This window comes from Oncorhynchus mykiss, chromosome 10 (genome assembly GCF_013265735.2).
Source record: "Oncorhynchus mykiss isolate Arlee chromosome 10, USDA_OmykA_1.1, whole genome shotgun sequence".
Taxonomy (NCBI): Eukaryota; Metazoa; Chordata; class Actinopteri; order Salmoniformes; family Salmonidae; genus Oncorhynchus; species Oncorhynchus mykiss.
The window spans coordinates 19,797,259-19,821,845 of record NC_048574.1 but is presented as its reverse complement, the minus strand read 5'-3'; the positions used below and the strand labels follow the sequence as shown (position 1 = coordinate 19,821,845).

The 24,587-nt window shown below is 42.0% G+C and overlaps 1 protein-coding gene across 2 annotated transcripts; it reads right to left on the bottom strand.

Annotated features, from left to right (window-relative positions):
* Nucleotides 1-318: 318 nt before the first annotated feature.
* LOC110533466 (smoothelin-like protein 2) lies at nucleotides 319-13,675 on the bottom strand. 2 transcript variants are annotated; one of them, XM_036989859.1, is made up of 13 exons: nucleotides 13,443-13,675; nucleotides 12,432-13,314; nucleotides 5,327-5,402; nucleotides 4,995-5,171; nucleotides 4,676-4,870; nucleotides 4,422-4,493; nucleotides 3,615-4,034; nucleotides 3,419-3,481; nucleotides 2,658-2,703; nucleotides 2,312-2,524; nucleotides 1,786-1,900; nucleotides 1,307-1,458; nucleotides 319-1,145 (listed from the first exon to the last, which is right to left on the bottom strand). In XM_036989859.1, exons 2-13 carry the CDS (start codon nucleotides 12,993-12,995, stop codon nucleotides 1,019-1,021), a joined length of 2,220 nt encoding a protein of 739 aa, XP_036845754.1. In that variant the 5' UTR covers nucleotides 12,996-13,314; nucleotides 13,443-13,675; the 3' UTR covers nucleotides 319-1,018. The 2 variants fall into 2 exon arrangements, with proteins under 2 accessions (XP_036845754.1, XP_021473374.2); XM_021617699.2 differs by having other exon boundaries at nucleotides 3,419-3,484; nucleotides 13,443-13,674.
* Nucleotides 13,676-24,587: the final 10,912 nt, after the last annotated feature.

Below are 24,587 nucleotides of genomic sequence, written 5' to 3'. Positions count from 1 at the left end.
AAATAGGCAGGGTTTATGACTTTGTGGCTATGGAAGCAAGTGACAATACCTTGAATGGTGTAGGCTAGGGGATAGTGTGCCTATAACCAAATGGTCGCTGGTTTGATGCTGTGTTCATGTGTTATTCTGAACTAGGAAACTCAGACATTTCCGACTTGCTAACTGGTTGTAGTTATACACATGCCGTGTTCAAACAGTTAGCAATTTGGTCATTTCAGAGTTTCCTAGTTCAGACTAGCACATGAACGTGGCATAAGCTCCACTCTGGTTTCATTCTCAAGATATAACAACAACAACAATTCAGAAAGTGATAACAAATAGTGTACATCACTATTTTAATACAGTTGAAATAGAAGCTAATCCAATACATTTGATTGACATTGAATACAATTTGTAGATACAGCTATTTATTTGTAACACTGACAATCTGGACTTTTTATTACATAAAAACAGACGTCTTTTGAACATCAACATACCTGAAAATATCATGATCTCACTGCAAGACAGTCCTTCAAAAATGCCTTGAGTCCAATGGCATTAGCAGAAGGCCAAACTGATTCAAGACCAGTGTGTACAACTAACAAGTTGTTCCTGCCACCTTTCTTTGCATTTACACTTCTTTCATTTTCACTTTCTTTACAACTTGAATTTTAAATTGTCTTTCAGGTGTTTTGCTAGCTTCATGCATGACAAACACTATTTTAGAAATCTTGTTTCATTTAGTTTATGATCTACATTGAATTCTAATTACACCACTAAAACAACCAGCAGGTGGCTCTCTGAGTTAAAAAATATATTTGTAAAACTACAATCTTTTCTCCAATTCACTACCTCTATTTTCTAAACGAGGCAAAATAAGAGCCCCAAACCATATGCACAGCACATTATTACATGACAAGACAAATTCAAATAGAATTGTACAAGCACAATCGTTATATACAGTTATCGAGAGTTGAACAAATAGGGAGTAGTGCTTTGGCTCGCTGACAAAGTGTCAGTGTGCCTGGTGATCGGGGTGTCACTCAAACTTCTTGAGGTGGTTGTAGAGGGACTGGACATAGGTGAAGATACACATGGGGTCTGGTTTGTTACCCATCACCATCATATCCTCTACCTCTATGAGACGCACACAGTCAGCCTGCTCCCTAAAAGAGACAGAAGGAGAAAGAGAAAATAAAAATATATAACCCACAATATTTAAAGATAAGGTTTCTAATACATATATATTATAACACCATATGCCACAGACTTGTCCCAGGATCTCCTCCTTGGGGTATTACCCCCCAACACACACATACACACTTACTCTGCTGTGGTGAAGGCCACTTCAAAGTTGTGTTTGCGATTGGCAGGATTCAGTGTGTTGTAGTCAAACTCCAGGGGGAAGAAGGAGTGGACCAGGGCAGCAAATGCCATTCCATCACACCAGCTGGATGAGAAGTTCTGGATGTCTATGTTCTGATGGAGGAGAAAATGGTAGGAGGAGCCAAATGCAGTGTTAATTCCATAGAAGACCAGTTAAAAACGTAAGTATTCCTATATATTGACTAACTTTAAGGGACACATTTGCTGGTAAATCTTCCAGGTAAATCTTCCATTAACATAACACTCCAATTATGAACAAAAGTTAATGGTATGTTAATATGGAGCCTCTTAAGCTGTCTAAAGCCCTGGGAAGAATTGAGATGGACAAATTGCTGGAAACCAGAAACAAATCTCAAGTGTGCTAGCTAACATTTATCACATTGTGAACAGTCTGTCACAAAGGACTAGGGCTTGACTTACCTGGTAGCTAAAAGTTTTGGATCGGCACCACTCCAGGAGCATTGCCTTGATGCTGCTGGCGCTGTTAAAACTCTGGGAGCGCTGCAGTTTGGGCTTGGAGCCTGCAGCCTTGGACCTGCAGAGTGGAACATAGAGGTGGTCAATTGTTTGTGGCTGTGTAGTTCACTTGGTAAGAACATGATTCTAGCAACACCAAGGTAATGAGTTCAATTCCCAAAGGGATTCTTTACACACACATTACAAATGTATGCACACACTATGCTTTAAGTCACTTTGGACAACAGTGTTTGTTTCTGACTTCTCACACAATGATAGTGATAATATACATGTAATAAAGGGTTGAGGGACATGTACAAATGTGATACAAGGGCCTGTTTGACACTCAAAACAAAGTACTGGGTTGATAGGAGTAGGGTTATGGTCTCAACCTAGGGTTCAGCATTTACTCAATAGGGAGTAATAGCTAGCTAAGTCGGGCAAGAGAGACAATGGGTGAAGTCAGGGTGACTGACTGTGCCTTTTGTACCTGTCACACTCAGAGGCCAAACCCTCAAACAGAGACCGTTTGCTCTGCATCCCGAGGTTGCGAGGCAGCGTTTGTGACCTCTGCAGTTTCCGCTCCCCACCGCCCCCAAACTTGTCCAGCCCACCAAGCCTGTCCGGACCGCCTAACTGGTTTGGACCGCCAAACTTGTTTGGACCACCAAATTTATTTGGACCGCCAAACCTGTCCAGGCTCCTAAAGATTATGTAAAAATGTACATCATTGAGCTTCTGAATAAATACTAAAATGCCAGGTTTACATGGTTGTGATTTACATGTATTTGAATAGTGTCTCATTTGATATGTTTTATAATTTGTCAAGGACTGACCTGTCTGTGCCAGGGGGTGGCACTTTTCTGGGGGGTAGGAGTTTTTCTGCACATCACACCGAGAGAGAGAAAGAGACAGACAGAGAGGAGGAGAGCGAGACAGAAAGAGAGAACAATGTTAACCTGACAATGAACAAAAGACTAAGAGAGGCAAAGGCAGACAACAAAACACACAATGAACAAAGATTCACAAAACACTTTACACAAAAACAAGCTTCTTAACAAAAAATAGGAAGTTCATAAGATAGTTTGTAAGTGCAAACTAATATTTCTTAAGAATTCATTATTTTTCTCACAAACCTCTCAAATATCTTCTAATGAACTTCTTAACTATCTTCTTAAGATAATTGTTGCTAGACAACCGGTCTAGCTAGCAATCTAAAAATGCTAGCATATTTATTACTGAGATGTTCTTGGGTTTAAAATAATCAATACTGAAAATTTCAGAGGAAGTTTGTGAGTGAATTAAACATGTTCAATTGCTTTCATTAGCTTATTCTCTCACTGCCCATAGTTTTTAAGACTAGGGTTTAGCTATCTTGGAATTAAGAACATTTCCAAGAAGAAATCCAATAACTTTATTTTCAAGAATCTAATTTCCTCTGAACTTCTTGCTTAATGAGAAGCATAAGAAATAACGTAAGCACCTTATTAAGGAATAGCAACTTTTCATAAGTTCATAGTTAAGGAAAAAATGACAATTAAGAAGAACATTATTCTTAAGAAGATTTAGCAAATTCGGGCCCAGTTCCTAGTTTTACCTGTGGTTGCTGGGAAGCTCATGCTACGCGTTAGACTCGGGCTCACTGCCTTAACTGCAGGTGCTACTGTAAAAGAAAGAAAGAAGGGAAAAAAACTGAAATAGAACGGGAGGTCAGAGAAAGAAATGTGAAAGAACAAAGTCGGAAATGGAAAAGAGGAAAGAGATAGTAGGGAGAGAGTCCTTGTGTCCCTTACCACGTTCACCACGTTTGAAAGGAAATTCTCCCGATGCTTTGGGTGTGGTATCCTCAAATACTGGTTGACTAGGTGTTTTGGGTGCAGGGGACGGAGATGGAGGGGCTGCAGGAGCCTGAGTTGGTGTTGCAGAAGATTGAGTTGGGGTGGCAGGGGGCTGAGTTGTGGCAGAAGGAGACCAAATTGGGGTCGCAGGAGCCCAAGTTGGGGTGGCATGGGACTGAGTTGGGGCAGCAGGAGCCCATGATGGGGGGGCAGGGGACTGATTTGGGGCAGGTGCCGTTGATAACTCTGGACTAGTTCTGCTCAAGGCACTGACAGGGGTATGAGGTGGGGCCAGAGATACAGAGATGTTCTCCTTCTGCACTGCATGACTGCTGACTGGTGACCTCACTTGCATTTGTTGTCCAGAAAAACTCTCTGATTGGGTGAGAATAGACAGAAGAGGAGAAAATGTTTGCTGGTAAAGTTTAGCTTGTATGCAAGGTGTGATTTGAACTAGAGGGTGACATCCGGTCAGATGGATTGTGTCAACCAGACCTGAGTTCAAACAGTATTTGTTTTCTATCAAATACTTTAGCTGCACTTGATTGAGTTTGACTGCTGCAATGAAACCAATGGAAACATTGTACATTTGACATTCCAGGCCGGCTTAATCAACAAGTATTTGTATTTGAAAGAAAACAAGTACTATTTGAACCTGGCCAGGTGTCAATGAGAGTAGATGACAGACACAGATTCCCAATCTGGCAGATATTGACTACATGTTACAATCTAGGCCCACTGAAAGCAAAACATATGATGTACCTGATCCTTGTGATAGATCTGGAAGGGTAAATGTATGCATTGATACAGGGGTCTCTCTCTTCAATGCTGGTGCTGAAACAACCAAGACAAGTCAAAAACGTCAGCCATGGATATGTTCCTTCATTTACCTTTTATTAATAATAAAGGTTGATTTTTCAAAACACATCTTAGGGGGACAGTTCACCCCAAAATTACTAGACTTTTGCACAAAATCCAAGGGTAAGGGTAGAGAGTCCAATCCATGTTCAACTCACCAGGACTTAACAGAGCATCAAGTGCTGTTTTGGGAGTGGCGACGTCAGCAATTGGGTAGGTAGGAGACTTTAGTGTTGAAGCAGGAGATTTCCTGGCCAAAGCAGGAGATTGGGCTGGCGGTTTGGGGCCAGTCGGGGAGTCGGTTTTGGTTATGGCAGTGCAGGGAAGATGTGGCTCGCCGAATGATGAGTCGTCTGATTTGTTAGGAGTGTACATACAATATGAGGATTACAAAATTATCAATAGCCTGCTTACAAGGTAAGTAAACAAACATGTAACATATAGCTAGCTATATTATATTACAGTTATTTTACTCACCAGATTTAAACAAAAAATCTGGTCTGGCTTTAGGTGAGGTGACACCTGCTAATAAATGACCAGGAGACTTGAGCTCCACTGAGGCTCGCCTGGGGCCAGTTGGTGACTCGGGACAAGTCCTGGTCATGGCACTGACGGGGAGATGAGGCTTGTGCTCCTCTGCCTCCTGACCACTGACTGAATGGGAGGTAGCAGACATGCATGAGGAAAGAGGTGTGTGTATGTCAAATCAGTTTCAATTCAATTCCCTAATATAAATTGTTTTCTAAAATCTTGAATAGTAACTTAGAATTTTCAACTGAATTGACCCCAACACTGATGTGTGTTTAAACCTTGGTCTTTGTGATGTCCATTCTCCAACACAACAGCAACATTTTTGTCTTCCGTTTTGTCAACACCTTTGTGACCCTATATAAAAGAGAAACAGAACACACTTAACTACGGCCCCACTACTACACAATAGGCACAATCTAAAAGAACACACAATAAATAAACTGTATAACAAAAGTTAAATCAGGAACAATAAATGATGTGAGCACGGCTCATGGCCCTGTTAAGAAATGTTATTATGATTTTTGCTAATGCATACGAACGGCCAACACGCTTCCCGTGGTTACTTTTTTTATTGACATTGCTGTGAAAAGCAGGTGAAGGACTTTTGAATGTGTTGATGGGCTTCCCGCCTTCGCTTATACTAGTCTGGTGGGAGTATCCAGGACGTAACCAGGACTGAGGCGGGGCTCACTCGAGACAGAGAGGGATTGCTGGTTGATAACAAGTGAACTCGGCAGATGTTGCCCGGGCCAGCAAGCAGCCCTGATTGTCGAGCCCTGCAGTCTCTTTCGCTAATCCACTCCCTGTACTCCATGTCATTTGCCAAATAAAATGCCACCTGCTGGAGAAGACAGACTTTGGTCCCAGTTATCCCTCTTGCTCCCGCCTTGGGCTATAGTAATCAGTGTAATTTTGTAAATGCTGGATCTCTATGGCAAGATGCATCACTCACCCAAGTTTTGTCAAACTCTGGCCAGTGTTGTCTGAGATATGGTGTGTGACTTCCCAATTTCATAGTGGGGGACAACAACCTGGAATTTGCTACAGGCCCAAAATGGCACCAGGAACATAGCCTTAGAATCTAGCATTGCCTTAAATGGCCAGATGAGCAAATTGAAAACATGGTCCACCTTGTGGATACAAACAAAAGTACAGCTTTAGGTCTTCTTTAACCCCCCCAAGAACGAAAAAACAGAGCCATTTTGACCCCCCCCTGACAATGACAACATTGGACATTTGGTCTGGGAATGGTATTATTCCTATTCATCTCTGGGTCTCCATAAGTCCCAATTGTGACTGTAGTCTTTAGTGGCACTGGGGCCTAGCGAGTGGGTCTAACTGAGAGGTGTGGAGAGACAAGCCTTAAGTCCTGGAGCTATTTTGGATTTGTAATCAGTCACCCCAATGTCCCCCACTCCTCTTACATCCTAATATAGCCCCAAACAGGGCCTTTTGAGATCAGGGAGTTAGTAGTGGGACAGCCAAACTGTTCCAATGCTATCATTCAGTGCCAGAACTCAATACTTCAGAGCCTTCTAGATTGGCAGCCGCACCCGCTATCCCCCATGGCTGCGACTGCCAGCGATAGAGCCACGATGAGAGCCCGGTCAAGTCATAGCAGAGGCTAGGGACACTAGAGACTAGGGATTAGCTGTAGAGATGATCTGTGTGCACGGCTCACATACCTACTGTATCATTGTTGCTCTCTATTTGTCTCACCCGGTCTGCTTCTCCATTTAAAAAATGTTCCCGCTCACTCGCTTTCTGAATCTATTTGACTTTTAGTCGATCTCTCCCTTTTTCCTCAGAAACACGCAAACACACATACAGATACAAACACACAGAGTCAAACAAACACAGTCAGACACACATTTGCAGGAAATTTAGGGTTACAGGGTATACACACACACATTTTAAGATGTCATTTAGATCTACTTTTAACTATAAAGATGCTTTTTATTTATTTCCATTGTCCTCCAAGACTTGCTGAATCTCAGGATTACAGTACTATGGTTACAAGGGATATACACACGTACAGACGTAAGATCTTAATTTGATCCCTCTTTTGTTGCTGAGAATTTTTCTGCAGATGAGCTTTGTGATTTACATAAATTCACTGAAAACCTGCACTAACACACATTAACAGTATTGCACTTTCACGAAGCCTAATTTTGACCAGCTAATCCGTAGGAACGCATTTCTGACGTAGTCAGGGTTGATGGGGGAACATCCAGGTGACATCAGCGCTGTGGAATGTTGGCAGGGTGTGTGTTTCGAGAGGGGAACAGCTGGCAATCCAGCTCAGGGGGATATTGACAGGGAGACGGAATTCTACTTTCGGAATTCTACTTTCCGTCCCGTCAGGAGGCTCAGCTCAGGACTGGGATTGGTTGGACGAAGCACTCCCTCATGTGCTGCTCTGAAGTGAAGAGATATGGAGACCCAGAATAGTTCCTTAAGGGCCTACACCTGGTACTTGCTGCCCCAAGATAAATGTGTGTGTGTGTGTGTGTGTGTACCACTTGTAAGCCTAACCCTTTATTTCATTGTAGATCCAAATACAAATTCAAGTGTGTATGTGTGTTCAGATACATTAGGGGTGGAAGTCAAATAAGAATAACAACAATCCGTGTCAGACTATCACCTACCACCTATCATAATCCTACCAACCACTAATCCTATCATCGATCCAACAACCAAACCCTTCTCATTCTCCAAGAGCAGTTGATATGAAACACGAAAAATCCTGACCTGTAACCAGCAACAACGCAACATAGCCTCTCAGCTAGCACATAACATTCTGAGAACCATGTTTCTTAGAGCATGGTGAGAGTGTGGTTGTCCTATGGTTATTTTGCATACAACCTTCCCACAACTTTCCCACAAAGTTGCTTGGCTTTGGAACTTTCTCAGCACATTTAAAGGGATACTTCAGGATTTTGGCAGTGAAGCCCTTTATTAACTTCCCCAGAGTCAGATGCTCATGGATACCATTTTTATGTCTCTTTGTGCAGTTTGAAGGAAGTTGCAAACTAGCACTAGCGCAATTGCTAACGAGTGTTAGCGCAATGACTGGAACTAGCAGATACCCATAGACTTCCAGTCATTGCGCTAACGCTAGTTAGCATTGGCTTTCTAAACTACAGTACCTCTAACTTACTACATATTGGACACAAAGACAAACAAATTGTATCCACGAATTCATCTGACTCTGGGGAAGAAGATAAAGGGGCTCTCTTCTAAACTCTCGAAGTATCCCTTTAAGGAACTTGACAAAAACAGTTTCCTAAAAGTTTGGTGGTTTCTTTTAAAAACATAGTTACTTTCAATTTAAATGTTGGTAGTGTTCTAGGAAACTTCTCCTACTGGTTTGATATTTGGAATTTTCTCAAATACAGTTGAAGTCAGAAGTTTACATACACATAAGCCAAATACATTTGACTGAGATTTTCACAATTCCTGACATTTAATCCCAGTAAAAATTCCCTGTTTTAGGTCAGTTAGGATCATCACTTTATTTTAAGAATGTGAAATGTCAGAATAATAGTAGAGAGAATTATTTATTTCAGCTTTTATTTCTTTCATCACATTCCCAATGGGTCAGAAGTTTACATACACTCAATTAGTATTTGGTAGCATTGCCTTTAAATGGTTTAACTTGGGTCAAACGTTTTGGGTAGCCTTCCACAAGCTTCCCACAATAAGTTGGGTAAATTTTGGCCCATTCCTCCTGACAGAGCTGGTGTAACTGAGTCAGGTTTGTAGGCCTCCTTGCTCACACACACTTTTTCAGTTCTGCCCACAAATTTTCTATAGGATTGAGGTCAGGGCTTTGTGATGGCCACTCCAGTACCTTGACTTTGTTGTCCTTAAGCCATTTTGCCACAACTTTGGAAGTATGCTTGGGGTCATTGTCCATTTGGAAGACCCATTTGCGACCAAGCTTTAACTTCCTGACTGATGTCTTGATGTTGCTTCAATATATCCACATAATTTTCCTTTCGCATGAGGCCATCTATTTTGTGAAGTGCACCAGTCTCTCTTCAGCAAAGCACCCCCACAACATGATGCTGCCACCCACGTGCTTCACGGCTGGGATGGTGTTCTTCAGCTTGCAAGCCTCCCCCTTTTTCTTCCAAACATAACAATGGTCATTATGGCAAAACAGTTCTATTTTGATTTCATCAGACCAGAGGATATTCCTCCAAAAAATATTTTTTTTGTCCCCATGTGCAGTTGCAAACCGTAGTCTGGCTTTTTTTAATGGCGGTTTTGGAGCAGTGGCTTCTTCCTTGCTGAGCGGCCTTTCAGGATATGTCGATATGACTCGTATTACTGTGGATATAGATACTTTTGTACCTGTTTCCTCCAGCATCTTCACAGGGTCCTTTGCTGTTGTTCTGGGATTGATTTGCACTTTTCGCACCAAAGTACATTCATCTCTAGGAGACAGAACGCGTCTCCTTACTGAGCGGTATGACTGCTGCGTGGCCCCATGGTGTTTATACTTGCGTACTATTGTTTGTACAGATGAACATGGTATATTCAGGCATTTGGAAATTGCTCCCAAGGATGAACCAGACTTGTGGAGGTCTACAATTATTTCTTGGCTTGGCTGATTTCTTTTGATTTTCCCATGATGTCAAGCAAAGAGGCTCTGAGTTTGAAGGTAGGCCTTGACATACATCCACAGGTACACCTCCAATTGACTCAAATGATGTCAATTAGCCTATCAGAAGCTTCTAAAGCCATGATATCATTTTCTGGAATTTTCCAAGCTGTTTAAAGGCACAGTCAACTTAGTTTATGTAAACTTCTGACCCACTGGAATTGTGATACAGTGAATTATAAGTGAAATAATCTGTCTGTAAACAATTGTTGGAAAAATGACTTGTGTCATGCACTAAGTAGATGTCCTAACCAACTTGCCAAAACTATAGTTTGTTTACAAGAAATTTGTGAAGTGGTTGAAAAACAAGTTTTAATGACTCCAACCTAAGTGTATGTAAACCTCCAACTTCAACTGTACATTCCATTCTCACCCTCAACAAAACTCTCTCTATCCTCCATCTTAAATGTGTTCAGGTGTGCACGCTAATTGGCCACACCTGATCTTAATGAGTGCTTGTTTCCTTTGAAATGGGGTCTGTTTGAATAGACTAAAATGAACAGATTTGTATGCTTAAAAAACATGGCATGCCAGCTCCATCCTGGTGGTGTAGTGGACTAATTCCATGGAGAGACGACAATTTGATTCTCACTGATGCTATGTCACAATAAAATGTGTTTGCATGATTAATGCCTAAGGAAATTAATTTCCATGTGTCCTATCTGTGCTTTGAGTTTAAAAATGTTAGCTCAAAATACGCACCTATGAAGGTGCTGGGAAGGGTGGAGAGGTTTGCTGCTATGTCTGTCTCCTATTCCAGCCTTTCTCTCCTCTCTCTCTGTTTCTATACATCCAGAGTTGCAGTTATGGGAAGTTATGTTAGCTAGGACTTTGTGGTGCTATTAAAATCTGTCCTGAACCAAGACTGGAAATTATACTTTCAGGTGAAACACACACACACACACAGCTGAGGACTCAAACTGGCTTGGCGTTGGATATAAAAAATGAGGCCTGTTTTAAAAGTTGATGGGAGGTTTAAAGCTCCACACGGAGCTGTCTGGACCAGGGGGGTACAGAGCGGTCCCAAAGAGCTCCAACCCAAATGTCCAGGACCAGAGCCATCAATCAGACCTGCCCTGCCAAAAATACATGTGCCCTTTTACGAGGACGGAAGGAGCGGAGAGAGGGGAATGGAGGAGCAGATAGCACTGACTGGCCTCTTGGCTTAACCGAAAAACACACAGACAGATTTAAATCTTTGGATTCAATGAGAGATTAGAAGTGTACGAGCATCCAGTTAGTTCAAGGTGCACTACAGGGTACAAAAAGTACACTTAAAAATAGCCACGAAAGAAAAATAGATACCCTTACACAGTCTGAATAAATAATAAAACTGTGGGAGCATTCATGTGTGTACAAGTACAGTATCTTCTTTCAACGGAAGGTACCTAATGACACACAGACAGACAGGCAGACAGTAAGAGGTCCTCTGGATGTCATGCTCATGGTCCCACTGGAGGAACCACCAGCAGAGATGCTACATTGAATGTGTAGAATTTGGGTGTCTGCAAAAATGTGTATGTGTGTTATTTTTTTATTTAAAAACTTTTTCAAATGATGTGGCCCGAATCAACTAGTTCTATTTGATGTACAGTGTATGTGAACGTATTTTCAAATAATTTCCTATAAATAGCCTACTATTTGAAAGTATTTTGAAATACTTATTTCTATTTCAGATACATTATTTCAAACACCGAAACCACTTGGGTTAAATGTATGGGAGTGTATTTGGGTATTCTCAAATATATACCTTTACTTTCCAAGTGTATTTCCAAATACATTCCACTACTTGTATTTTCTGGTGTGTGTGTGTATACCACAGGAGGTTGGTGGCACCCTAATATTATAATATATATTTTTTGTACCTTTATTTAACTAGGCTAGTCAGTTAATAACAACAAATTCTTAGTTTCAATGACAGCATAGGAACAGTGGGTTAACTGCCTTGTTCTGGGGAAGAACGGCAGATGTTTTACCTTGTCAGCTCGGGGATTTGATCTTGCAACTTTTTGGTTACTAGTCCAATGCTCTAACCACTAGGCTACCTGCCGCCCCTAACAGGAAGGATGGGCTTGTGGTAATGGCTGGAGTGGAATAAGTGGAATGGTATCAAATACATCCAACACGTGGTTTCCATGTGTTGGATGCCATTCCACTCACTCCGTTCCAGCCATTATTATGAGCCGTCCTCCCCACAGCAGCCTCCTGTGGTGTACACATAGACGCTTGAATTCGTTTTTTGGAGTGTCTCCAAATGCAAAAAGTGACATGTTTAAAGAAGGTCATTCGGGTGGAGGATGGGCAGCTTGCCCTTGTCCCATTACTGCCTACTGTAGATACACACAGCTTCACACCATTTAATTTATTAGTACTACACTAAGCCAGGAGCTTTAAAATGAATGACCAGGGACAACACAGCACTTTCCCCACTGAGAGAGACAACAGATTTACAACTTAGCACTGTCTCAATCTCTCTTTCTCTCTCACACACACACACACACACACACACACACACACACACACACACACACACACACACACACACACACACACACACACACACACACACACACACACACACACACACACACACACACACACACACACACACAAACACACACACACACACACACACGAAAGGCTTTCAATTTTCCCAGATGACATTCCCTTGCATTCAACTAAATGATCTTCTCCAGTAACAAGGCAATACTCACATTAACCATGTTGTCCTCCATGGGCTCTCTGCTGGAGAGATGGGCTGATGTGGAACTAGAGGCGCCAGAACCAGAAGACCCAGAACCAAGACCAGAAGAAAAAGACTCTGACGGTCCATTGGGGACCATGGTGGAGGGACTCCCGTGGCTCCTGTTCACCATCCCCTGGGACGAAGTCATGGGGATCTGTCCCCTACTGTCCCTGTCCTCCAGGGCGCTCCTGTCCACCCCTTTCCCTGTCAGACCCTCCACCAGGCGGGCCAGCGCCTCCAGCTGACTCCGGAGCTGCAGGTTCTCCTGCGTCAGCCGTTGCACCGCCTCGGCCAGAGGCCCTTGGGCTTGACATGCCTCGTCCACCCGCCGCTCCACGGCCCGCTTGAAGGCACTCACGTCCACGTGCACCTCGCGCACCGCCGCCGCCAGCGTGACCTCGAAGCGACCCAGTGCCTCACACACCGTCTCGTCGCACGTGGCACCCCCGGCTGCCGACACGGTTGTAGGAGCGGCATCCATGTCCCCACTAGCAACAGACACCCTCAGCTTAGAGGAAATGGAGCGGTGCATATGTTTAATGGACGATGGCGGCGGCTCTACTGTTCTTTCCTCTTCTTCTCCTTCTCTCCCCGTTTCTCCTGCCTGGGCTACTGAGAGGAGGTGATGAGGGAGGGATTGATCTTTCTCTGATACCACAGAGAGGTCTTAGAAGGAGGGAGTTTTAGAAGGTGCTCTATAACTGTTTCCCAGTACAGTTAAAATAGTTTTCAAGGAGGACTGTGCTGGAAAATAGACTCAATTAACTCCACAGAGGTCTTTCAGTCTCGACACAGTCAGATTCTCTCACTTCCACAGAGGACAAGAGCTATTATTCCTAGGCTCTGTGGTTCTGTTCAAAAAGAGAGATGCAAAATTATACCCTTCAAAATCAAGTTGTCAAGTTGTCAAAATCAAGTTGTCAACTGTCACACTGCGGAGGTTATGGAAAATTTGAGGAGGTAGACATATCAAACAAACCTTTTGAAGAGTCCTGCTGAGGGAGCAGTCCAGTAGTGTAATCCAGTCCCCATGTGTGTATGTTTATATAAGTGTGTGTATGTGTCTGTTTGTTTGTTTGTGTGGATTTCATCCACACACCTCTAAAGTAATGTCATGAGAATTGCTTTATTGTGTGTGTTCTGTATGCTGTGCAGCTCTGCTTTAAACCACCAGCCTTGTGAGTAGGTTCATCTCTGTATTAGGGGAATAAGCAGGAGGAGGGAGTAAAAGGGGAGGGTACAGACTTCATGCAGCACTCCTCCTCCCTCCCTCCCACCCTGATGTGGGCCCAACTTGTGCTGGAGTTAAAAGTAAGTGTGTGTGTGTGTGTGTCAGTGGAGGCTGGTGGGAGGAGCTATAGGAGGACGGGCTCATTGGAATAAATGGAATGGTATCAAGCCATCAAACCATGTTTGACTCCGTTCAATCAATTCCATTCCAGCCATTACAATGAGCCCATCCTCCTATAGCTCCTCCCACCAACCGCCACTGGTGTGTGTGTGTGTGTGTGTAGGAGATAGAAGATTACATCACCTAAATATGCCCGATACAAGAAAAGGGAATGCATTGGGAGATTAGAGAATGACAAGCCTGAACCAGTGATTTCACATGACTGTATATAGCTAGTGACTGTATAGTTAGAAACTGTATAGCTAGGGACTGTATAATTAGTAACTATATAGCTAGGGACTGTATAGTTAGTAACTGTATATAACTAGGGACTGTATAGTTAGTAACTGTATATAACTAGTGACTGTATAGTTAGTAACTGTATAGTTAGTGACTGTATAATTAGCAACTGTATAGTTAGTAACTGTATAGCTAGGGACTGTATAGTTAGTAACTGTATAGTTAGTGACTGTATAGCTAGGGACTGTATAATTAGTAACTATATAGCTAGGGACTGTATAGTTAGTAACTGTATATAACTAGTGACTGTATAGTTAGTAACTGTATATAGCCAGGGACTGTATAGTTAGTAACTGTATAGCTAGGGACTGTATAATTAGCAACTGTATAGTTAGTAACTGTATAGCTAGGGACTGTATAGTTAGTAACTGTATAGTTAGTGACTGTATAGCTAGGGACTGTCTAGTTAGTAACTGTATAGCTAGGGACTGTATAGCTAGGGACTGTATAGTTAGTAACTGTATAGTTAGTAACCTATATTTTACCCAAACAAAGATGTTCTGATTTGGTCCCATCAGGATCGGCCTTGATTTAGCCCAAACATAGACATCTACTGTATGTTTCACAAGTTTGGACAGCATAGGACAGCACAGTACCGTACACAGTACAGTACAGTATAGTACAATAGAGTACAGTACAATACAGTAGAGCACACTAGAATACAGTATAGAAAAGTATAGTGTACTGTATTGTACCCTACTCTACTGTACTGTACTGAATTAAAACTATACTACTACTACACTGTTCTCTCATCAATCACTCCAGTGTTTTAATTGCTATATTGTAATTACTTCGCCACCATGGCCTATTTATTGCTTTACCTCCCTAATCTTACCTCATTTGCACACACAGTATATAGATTTTTTCTACTGTATTATTGACTGTATGTTTGTTTATTCCATGTGTAACTCTGTGTTGTGGTATGTGTCGAACTGCTTTGCTTTATTCTTGGCCAGGTCGCAGTTGTAAATGAGAACTTGTTCTCAACTAGCTTACCTGGTTAAATAAAGGTGAAATAAATAAAGAATAATAATAAAAAGAGTTGAAATTTGGCCATAGAACCAATGACTGAAAAATGACATATTTTAAACTTCCAGAAAATACATATTTGTACCTTTCATTTAGCATCTAAAATGCACTTGATTTCTATGTCCGAAAAATATGTATCTTCCACGTCTGGTAAATACTTCTGGAACGTCTGGAAAATACATCTAACTTTTCATTCTGCACCTGGAAAATACGTCTAAAATCCATATTTTCAACGTCATTTTGGTTACTGGGGTCTAATGTTTCATATAGTCCTGATGTCGACCCACCACACCATGTAAGTTCACATAAGATACAAACAGACACCTGTATAGACATATCCCATGGGTGCTATAGAGAAAAATATGCACAAACAGTCAGCTAGACACACTGGAGACACCAAAAAACAGCTTCCTTCAATGCGTCGACAAATAACTATAAAAAGTGTCTATCGATGATGGATTGATGTCGGTGTCTGTTCTGTCTCTGCCGTGACATCACGGTTGCTATGAGAGCCGGATTTTAGAACCAAACAAAACATTGTGCCAACATTATGATATCATGGTTCTTTGAAAGGAAACACCTAATCAGTCAGGAAGGGTGGGTAGAGAGGTTGGTAAAAGTGATTTATTATTGGAGGTAATACAAGGTATTGTTCATGTTGCTGGTGGTGTTTCTTCAAGTGTGGAGTGATTTGGCCCTTGGTCCAACAAAAACATTACAGGCTACATTGAAAAGTATGCAAGGACACTCATCTGTTTGCCTTAGGGCCACTAGTAGTATGAAGAAAGATTGGACTTTAGAGTCTTTCAAAGAGCTTCAGCCCTCTCTGAATCTAGCAGGAATCTAAACTGAGCCCTACTGCTTACAGAAACAGGCGTAATGTAGATATCAAATGATTAGACGGTTATTAGCTGTATTACTGCTACCTTACCATATTCGGTGTCATTATTGCTGTTTTGCTGGCACCATTTAATCTCTCTAGATCTAGAAAGGTTCCTAGTGGGTAGGCAGTAGCGACCATTTTGGAATTGGGACACTATGGGGTTCTCTCATTTGGGCAAAAATCTGTCCTCCGTCCTCTCTCCTCCGTGACCCAGTAACCAATAAGAGGTCAAGGAGTGTGTGAATTCGTTAGTAGGCAAACTAAAGATGGTCATCCCCTCTTCAATAGCCTCATTTTGGCAAGTGTAGCCTACCGGAGGCCTTTGTCCGAATAGTTTTATAAGCTGCAATATGTCACTTTTTGAGCAACCTGACCAAATATATACATGTGAGTTATAGATATGTTATTCTCATTGAAAGCAAGTCGAAGAAGCGGTATATATGTTCTATATGCGCTATTTCCATGCTTCCCGTTCTTAAGTTTCATTTTTGCTTCTGGTTTTGTACACCAGCTTCAAACAGCTGAAAATACAATATTTTTGGTTATTGAAAATATATTTCACAGCGGTTTAGATGGTAAATGATTCTCTACACTACAGTTGCTTTTTTTGTCACAAACAGAAGTTAGGTGAACCATTAGAATTTTAGCAACCAGGAAATTGCAGAGCGATTTCTGCATGGTGGACCGACTCTCTTCTCTGTATACATCAATGAGGTCGCTCTTGCTGCTGGTGAGTCTCTGATCCACCTCTACGCAGGCGACACCATTCTGTATACTTCTGGCCCTTCTTTGGACACTGTGTTAACAACCCTCCAGGCAAGCTTCAATGCCATACAACTCACCTTCCGTGGCCTCCAATTGCTCTTAAATACAAGTAAAACTAAATGCATGCTCTTCAACCGATCGCTACCTGCACCTACCCGCCTGTCCAACATTACTACTCTGGACGGCTCTGACTTAGAATACGTGGACAACTACAAATACTTAGGTGTCAGGTTAGACTGTAAACTCTCCTTCCAGACCCATATCAAACATCTCCAATCCAAAGTTAAATCTAGAATTGGCTTCCTATTTCGCAACAAAGCATCCTTCACTCATGCTGCCAAACATACCCTTGTAAAACTGACCATCCTACCAATCCTCGACTTTGGCGATGTCATTTACAAAATAGCCTCCAATACCCTACTCAACAAATTGGATGCAGTCTATCACAGTGCAATCCGTTTTGTCACCAAAGCCCCATATACTACCCACCATTGCGACCTGTACGCTCTCGTTGGCTGGCCCTCGCTTCATACTCGTTGCCAAACCCACTGGCTCCATGTCATCTACAAGACCCTGCTAGGTAAAGTCCCCCCTTATCTCAGCTCGCTGGTCACCATTGCATCTCCCACCTGTAGCACACGCTTCAGCAGGTATATCTCTCTAGTCACCCCCAAAACCAATTATTTCTTTGGCCGCCTCTCCTTCCAGTTCTCTGCTGCCAATGACTGGAACGAACTACAAAAATCTCTGAAACTGGAAACACTTATCTCCCTCACTAGCTTTAAGCACCAACTGTCAGAGCAGCTCACAGATTACTGCACCTGTACATAGCCCACCTATAATTTAGCCCAAACAACTACCTCTTTCCCTACTCTATTTAATTTATTTATTTATTTTGCTCCTTTGCACCCCATTATTTTTATTTCTACTTTGCACATTCTCCCATTGCAAATCTACCATTCCAGTGTTTTACTTGCTATATTGTATTTACTTTGCCACCATGGCCTTTTTGCCTTTACCTCCCTTATCTCACCTAATTTGCTCACATCGTATATAGACTTGTTTATACTGTATTATTGACTGTATGTTTGTTTTACTCCATGTGTAACTCTGTGTCGTTGTATGTGTCGAACTGCTTTGCTTTATCTTGGCCAGGTCGCAATTGTAAATGAGAACTTGTTCTCAACTTGCCTACCTGGTTAAATAAAGGTGAAATAAATAAAAATAAATAAATAAATAAATAGTGCATCTTTAAAACCTGCCAGATCCCCTTTGAATCAGCTACATTTTTCTCCATGGGAAAATAATGGAAACATTTAAAAACGATATGCTACGTATCCTTTTATCAATAAAATGTCTTGCATAACTAGCTAAATTAGTTTGTATCACTTTATACATTTATTTTGGAAATCTACCCTGTAAATATAATTTGCCAAATGAAGCACGATTGTAGAAGGAGAGTCCCAAATCATACAAGTGCTTTTTCCCCCACTTATCCTCAATGACTTTTGAGCTTTTTCAAAAGGAGGCCAGAGAGGATGCAGGAGTTGAGCAAATCAAATTGACCCTGTGACCTGTCCTGTACATGTGTCCCCGCAAGTGCCACCACAGCCTGACCCTACTCTTTTAACTTTAACACACAGCCTGACATGGACCGAGACATAAACATTATATAGTTTAACCTGACTCTGTGAGAAGGAACAGAGCCAGTTCCAAATTGCAAACTGATCCGACAGATAGACAGGTCATGAATTCAAAATGAATATCTTTTATAGGACTATGTTTCCTCTGCGTAATGGAAAGCTGCTAAGTGGCATTTTAATGGCTCAACTAGATAAGTATAAACCCAGTAGCCATCAAAATAAAAGCCTTAGACATTTCAGATCAAACTGAGAGAGACAAGTGACATGAGATAACTCTCTACAGTGGTACAGGATAAAAAGAGCTTCGGGACCAAATAGAGCTGCCTTATAATCGCCATCTGCTCCACCAACTGTCCAGGACAGGGAAATGGCCTTTCCCATTGCATCTGCTCTAACAAACTCCAACACCCGCCCCATGCAACCTAGTTTGACTGACGAGCAATGTACAAATCAAATAAATTCCTCCATTGATGGCAACTGGAGACCTGCGAGAAAATTTGAGTTAGGTTTCGAGATCTGAAGGTGCCTTATTGTGTTGCGTGTGATTGCCACCTGCTGGTTTTAGAGAGAACATTTCATTTTCTAAAGGAATGTGGCAGCCTGGTCCCAGATCAGTTTGTGTGCGCAGGGATCATCAACTAGATGTAGCTGCAGGACAATTTTTTCTTGATCTGACGGTCGGGGGGCCGGAACATAATTACAAATCATTTGTAAACTGCAAATTAACCGCAAGAAGCACAAACAGATAAAATATTTGACTAAAATATAATAATTTCAAACCTTACATTTGTATACGATCACATATATCTCTCTATTATGTGTGGGGATACTTTGGCACAGATTTTCAAAATTAAAAATCAGTTGGAGCAGATTTTCTGGTGTTTTTTTTTTAGGTCCAATAAAAAATGTAAATGACCTGTTGGGGAACCCTGCTCTAGTGGTTATACGACTATAGGAGTTGGCTATACAGTACTAACAGATCTGGGACAAGGCTAGGAACGTGGGAGGAAAGAAACAGAAGGTGCATCTCAATAAGCTGAAGTTGCATCCTCTTCTACCGAAACCAGCTTTCACTTGTCCAGATCTTTCTCATCTGTTACGTCAAAGGACTAGAGTGGAAGACACTGCAGACTTCAGAGATGCACCCAGAGTGAAACAGAGACCAGAGATGCGTTTAGTTCGGTTCAACGTTTTCTACGTTGTGTGGCGGTTTGTACTGAACAACATGTTTCCACAAAAATGTGCACAGCGTTCTTCCACAGCCTTTGAAGTAGTGCTACGCTTGCTCCCGTTTAGTGGGTGTGACAAGTTGTAGCCTGATCAATATGGGAGGGACCATTAGAAATCACAAAACTCATGCAGCCAAACATACACGATCGCCCTCTGGGCCACCATAATCACACCGTTCTTTTACTGGTCGTTCAGTCCAATACCTTTTCCATTAAATCAAACAATGTTCTGTCATTTCGAACACAACCCTGGGTGGTGTTCATTGAGTCCCACCATAGAAAAACGATAAATCTTAATGAGTGTTTCTTCTTGGACAACTTCAGATAGTACCTCCCTGTTTCACTCCGTTTTGGAACATTTTCTCAAATTTTGTAGCTACTAGAGAAACCCTAGAGTTCTCTGTGCAAATTGAGGAAGAGGCATGTACAGACAAATAACAGACTCTGGTTCAAAATAATTCATCAAATCAGTTTTATTTGTCTTTAAGGGGTGTCTGATTTCACAAGTTGCAACTAAATATTTCCTCTCAATCAATGCTTAGTTTATTTAATTAAAGAGCCCATTCTCTTCTCAGATAAGAAAATCCTCAAAAAGGGCACACTACAAACAAACAAAAACATATATGTATATATCAAAGTAGATACATAAATATATATGAAAAAAATCAGATAATGTTATCAAAAAAATAACAGGAGGCAGGGAGTGTTGAAGGTTGTGAATAAGCTGCATATGGTAATTTACACAGCCAAGATGGGACATGAGATGACAGACACTATTGTGTGTGTGTGTATATATATATATATATATATATATATATATATATATATATATATAGATATATATATATATATAAATAAATAAGAGAGAGAGAGCGAGAGAGAATATAATTTGAATTCAAAAACAACGAAGCACAGCAAACTAATTCTGAACTGGAGTACATTAAAAAAAAAGGTACAGACGAAGGAAGAGAGAAACACATTGGAAGACTCCCCGTAGGAGTCGACAAACACCCTTTTGTCTTAAGAAAATTAAGATAAAAGTTTGGGGGATTTTTTAATACGTGTACAGTGGTATTGTACTAAGAGAACGATGGGAGTGCATGCAACGGATAAAACTGCCGCCTCCTCGTTTGATAATGCCCCAAGGGTTTGCTTTCATTTTCGTTTTTTGGAGTTGACACAGAAAGAAAGACAGCCACAACCTGTAAATGATGCCTGCCAACTCTATTATCGCGCCGAGTTTTGTGGGTATCACAAAGGCAAGGGATACCAATTTGGTTCATTATATCCAGAGTTCCAAATCAAATCAAATTTTATTTGTCACATGAATAACACAACAGGTGTAGAACTTACCATCAAATGCTTACTTACAAGCCTTTAACCAACAATGCAGTTCAAGAAATTGAGTTAAGAATATATTTACTACAAACAAATTATAAAATCAATCTGGACCATACATTTGCCCAAAAGTTCTAATCCATTTTTTTCCCCTTGATAGTTTCAGCCCAGTTCTACTAATATAACTCCCTTCCCTCTTGTTTTTTTACAACCCGATTGATTTAGTCTTAAATTGGAATTGAAATCCACTGGCCAGCCAGTCAGTGGGCCATACCCTCGATAACCCTCCAGGCCCATATGTCCCTTGATAGGAGCGACTGGCCCTGTATGGATGTATGAAATCAAAGCAGCAAAAATACTGGAAATGTAAGTCTGCCACCTCAACACAGCCATTAATCCTGATCACACTGGCCATGCACACCTCACGGTCCACCCCACCGATGTTCCTGCATAGACTGGATGTGGATGGATGGTGACCTGGGATAAGGGTTGTGTTAGTGGGGGAGTGGAGACACTGCCATGCAGTCTGGTTGGTAAGGCATGCACTCCCAGTCCTCATTCCTCCCTGGCCGGGTGGGGGTAGGCGGGTGGTTCAGTCTACAGTAAGCCCAAGAGGGTAAGCCCTCTCTTGAGTATGAATAGTGGAGAGTCCCCCCTGGAGAACCAGGCTGGAGGAAGGAAGATGACAGTGTGAGATGAGATGACACACTGAGGGTGGTGGGGGGTGGGATCTAGATCTGTGCTACAGTGGTTTGGAGATTAATGTTAATGATTATATGATAACATGGTTGACTAAAGTGCCTGACAATCTTTGGTCTACCAACCCTACAGGTTGCGATACCGCAAGCCATGCCAGAACGCATTTGGAAGAAAGCAAAAAAACAACAGAACAAGCAGGAGAAGACAGCACAACATTCCAGGTATTTTCATATTTCAGAATCCATCATTTTCATCTAAACTCTTGTTTCACTCACAGCTTCACAAATGTTAAAATAAATCTAAGCTATACAGATATATGTTAACATTTTCTTCATCAAACCCTGAGCAAAGAGAGGAACCTCCAAGGATGCCGAACATAAGACTTCATACATTATTGTAAAAATAAAAAATAAAATACATCTGTCCGGAATAAGAATGAATATAAAGAGGATTATCAGGATATGTGTTTTGAATGCTGACCCTTGAACCGCGGGATTCAAAGGCCCTGGATTGCATGTCAGGGAAGGGGGATTGCACTTTAGCGACACATCGAGGTGCCCTAAGTTCCAAAGTGTAGGAGACTACTGGCTCTCTATACTCCGCCTCAAACCTCACAACAACGACATCGAGCTAGCAAGAGACAAAGGGACATTTTAAACGTATACCATAAAAATCCCTAAAGCCATCATTGTCACCCTTACTATATCAGGCCACACGACATATGTCATCGGCTTAAACATCAAATCAATCAATAACAACCCATATGAGAACAACTGAACACTTCAAGATGGGGGCAAATGTCTCTGAAATGTCGATTTAAACCATAAAAGGCTCCCCACAGTGGCTGTGCTGCATTGAGAGGACATAAGTGGCGTCGTCTTGTGAGGGCATGTGTATTCTGCTCTGGTATTCTGCTCTGGGTTCTGCTCAAAAGTAGTGCACTATATAGGGAATAGGGTGCCAGTTGGAACAGAACCCATGTGTACAGATGATGAGTCTGTCCTTCAGGCATCTCACTGTGTGCTGTGGACTGACTCAGGAGAGCTGCAGACTGCAGTGAGCAGCACATCCAGAGAGCCTTTTTAAAGCCATAATGGCCTCGTTAAGAAAGGGCCCCGTATCCCAATTAACCCGGTGTTCCCTGGACTCTGAGCTGCTGAGTAGAGACTGGACACCTGAAGCCAGTGGCAGTGCATCTAGACAGGGTACGAGGAGTGAGCGAAAGATGAAGAGACATGAAGGGAGAGAGAAAGTGTAACAGACAAAGAAAGAGGGAGGGCAAGAGAGTGCATGGCAGGGTAGCCTAGTGGTTAGAGCATTGGACTAGTAACCGAAAGGAGAGTCCCCCCTGGAGAACCAGAACTCTGTAAATCTCAGAGCTGACAAGGTACAAATCTGTCGTTCTGCCCCTGAACAGGCAGTTAACCCACTGTTCCTAGGCCGTCATTGAAAATAAGAATTTGTTCTTAACTGACTTGCCTAGTAAAATAAAAATAAATAAAAAGAAGGCCTGGGATGTTTCTAGAAGGAGTGCCGTGGTCGTCTCAGGCAGACAGACAGAAGACTTGAGTCGAGGCACATTGATAGAGCTAGACTGAGCCTCACCACTCTCTGCCTCGGAGTCCGGGCCAAACAAGCCCGTCATTTTGCAGTAGCAGCATTCAGCTTCCCTCCTTCCCCAGCCTCCTGCCTGCTCTCGCTCCAGTGGTTACAGAACAAGCCGTCTGCCAGCAGGCCCGCAGTGCACTCATCACTTTCACACACGACCGCCCCGGGAAGCAGGGTCCAACATTAACTTTTTTTTCTACTGGACCGAACAAAATTTCTACTGGCCCAAACATGGGGTAGTTTATAAATGTATTAGGGTCATGGCGGGCCTAGGTTGACCTGCTTTCACTCTATTCAGCAAGTAAGAGACAACATTTGGTTATTAGGGTATATATTACAAATCTGTGTAATATAATTTAGCAATGTAAGACATTCTATTCTTTAAAATGGCATTGTATTAATTGTTTTTTGTTTCTAAAGTAGGAGATTTGTTTTCTCAAAATAGGACGCTGCCACGTTAAGACAACTGCTTTTCAAAAGATATCTGGCTACAGTAGGCTAGCCAAGATGAACGCTAGGTGTCTTTTAGCATTCTTTTTGCAGACTAACAGTAGCTACTAGCCAGTCTATTGCTAGCATTTTTTCACTATTAAAAGGTTTACTTTTGTGATTCACTTTCCCTAAAATAAAAAAGCTCAGTGAGTGGATTGATGAGTGCTTGTGTGTGCAGTGTGAAGGCATCAACTAACTTATTGAGTGCTCGAGAAGTTGAGGATCGTGGTTGAATGAATAGCCAATCATATTGCTCAGATACAAATAGCATGACTTCTGTGTGCAGTCTTCAATGGTTTTCTATGGCAGACTGCGATACAGCAGGTAAATGTTCAATTGGAACTCCAAAATGCACTGAGAAGTTACTGACCCGGTCGGGCCAGTGGATCTTGTCAGTCACTGGCCAGACCGGGTCAGTAACTTCTCAGTGCATTTTGGAGTTCCAATTGAACAATTTTTCCAATTTTTACCTGCTGTACATTTTTGTTTTTTTAACAAATGTTTTTTTTTTTCACTGGCCCTGGGCCAGCGGGCCATCGTTAATGTCGGACCCTGCCGGAAGCACAGTGGCCCGGTTTAGTTTGGGTCCGGTTTGGCTCTGGACTGGAGTGTTTTCTGCAGAAAACAGCTGAGTCCCCACAATGCAGTGGTCTACAGAGAACAGCAGTCCCCACAATGCAACTGTCCCCTATAAAGTAAAGCAGTCCCCACAATGCAGCAGTCTCCTACACAGGAGAGCAGAACCCAC

Excerpts from the sequence above, each read along its gene's own strand:
- LOC110533466 (XM_021617699.2), bottom strand. The coding sequence starts at position 12,995 with ATGCACCGCTCCATTTCCTCTAAGCTGAGGGTGTCTGTTGCTAGTGGG. Across the intron at positions 5,172-5,326 it reads TGGACATCACAAAGACCAAG|TCAGTGGTCAGGAGGCAGAG; the intron begins GTTTAAACACAC and ends CCTCCCATTCAG. Across the intron at positions 1,459-1,785 it reads CCAAAACTTTTAGCTACCAG|AACATAGACATCCAGAACTT; the intron begins GTAAGTCAAGCC and ends CTCCTCCATCAG.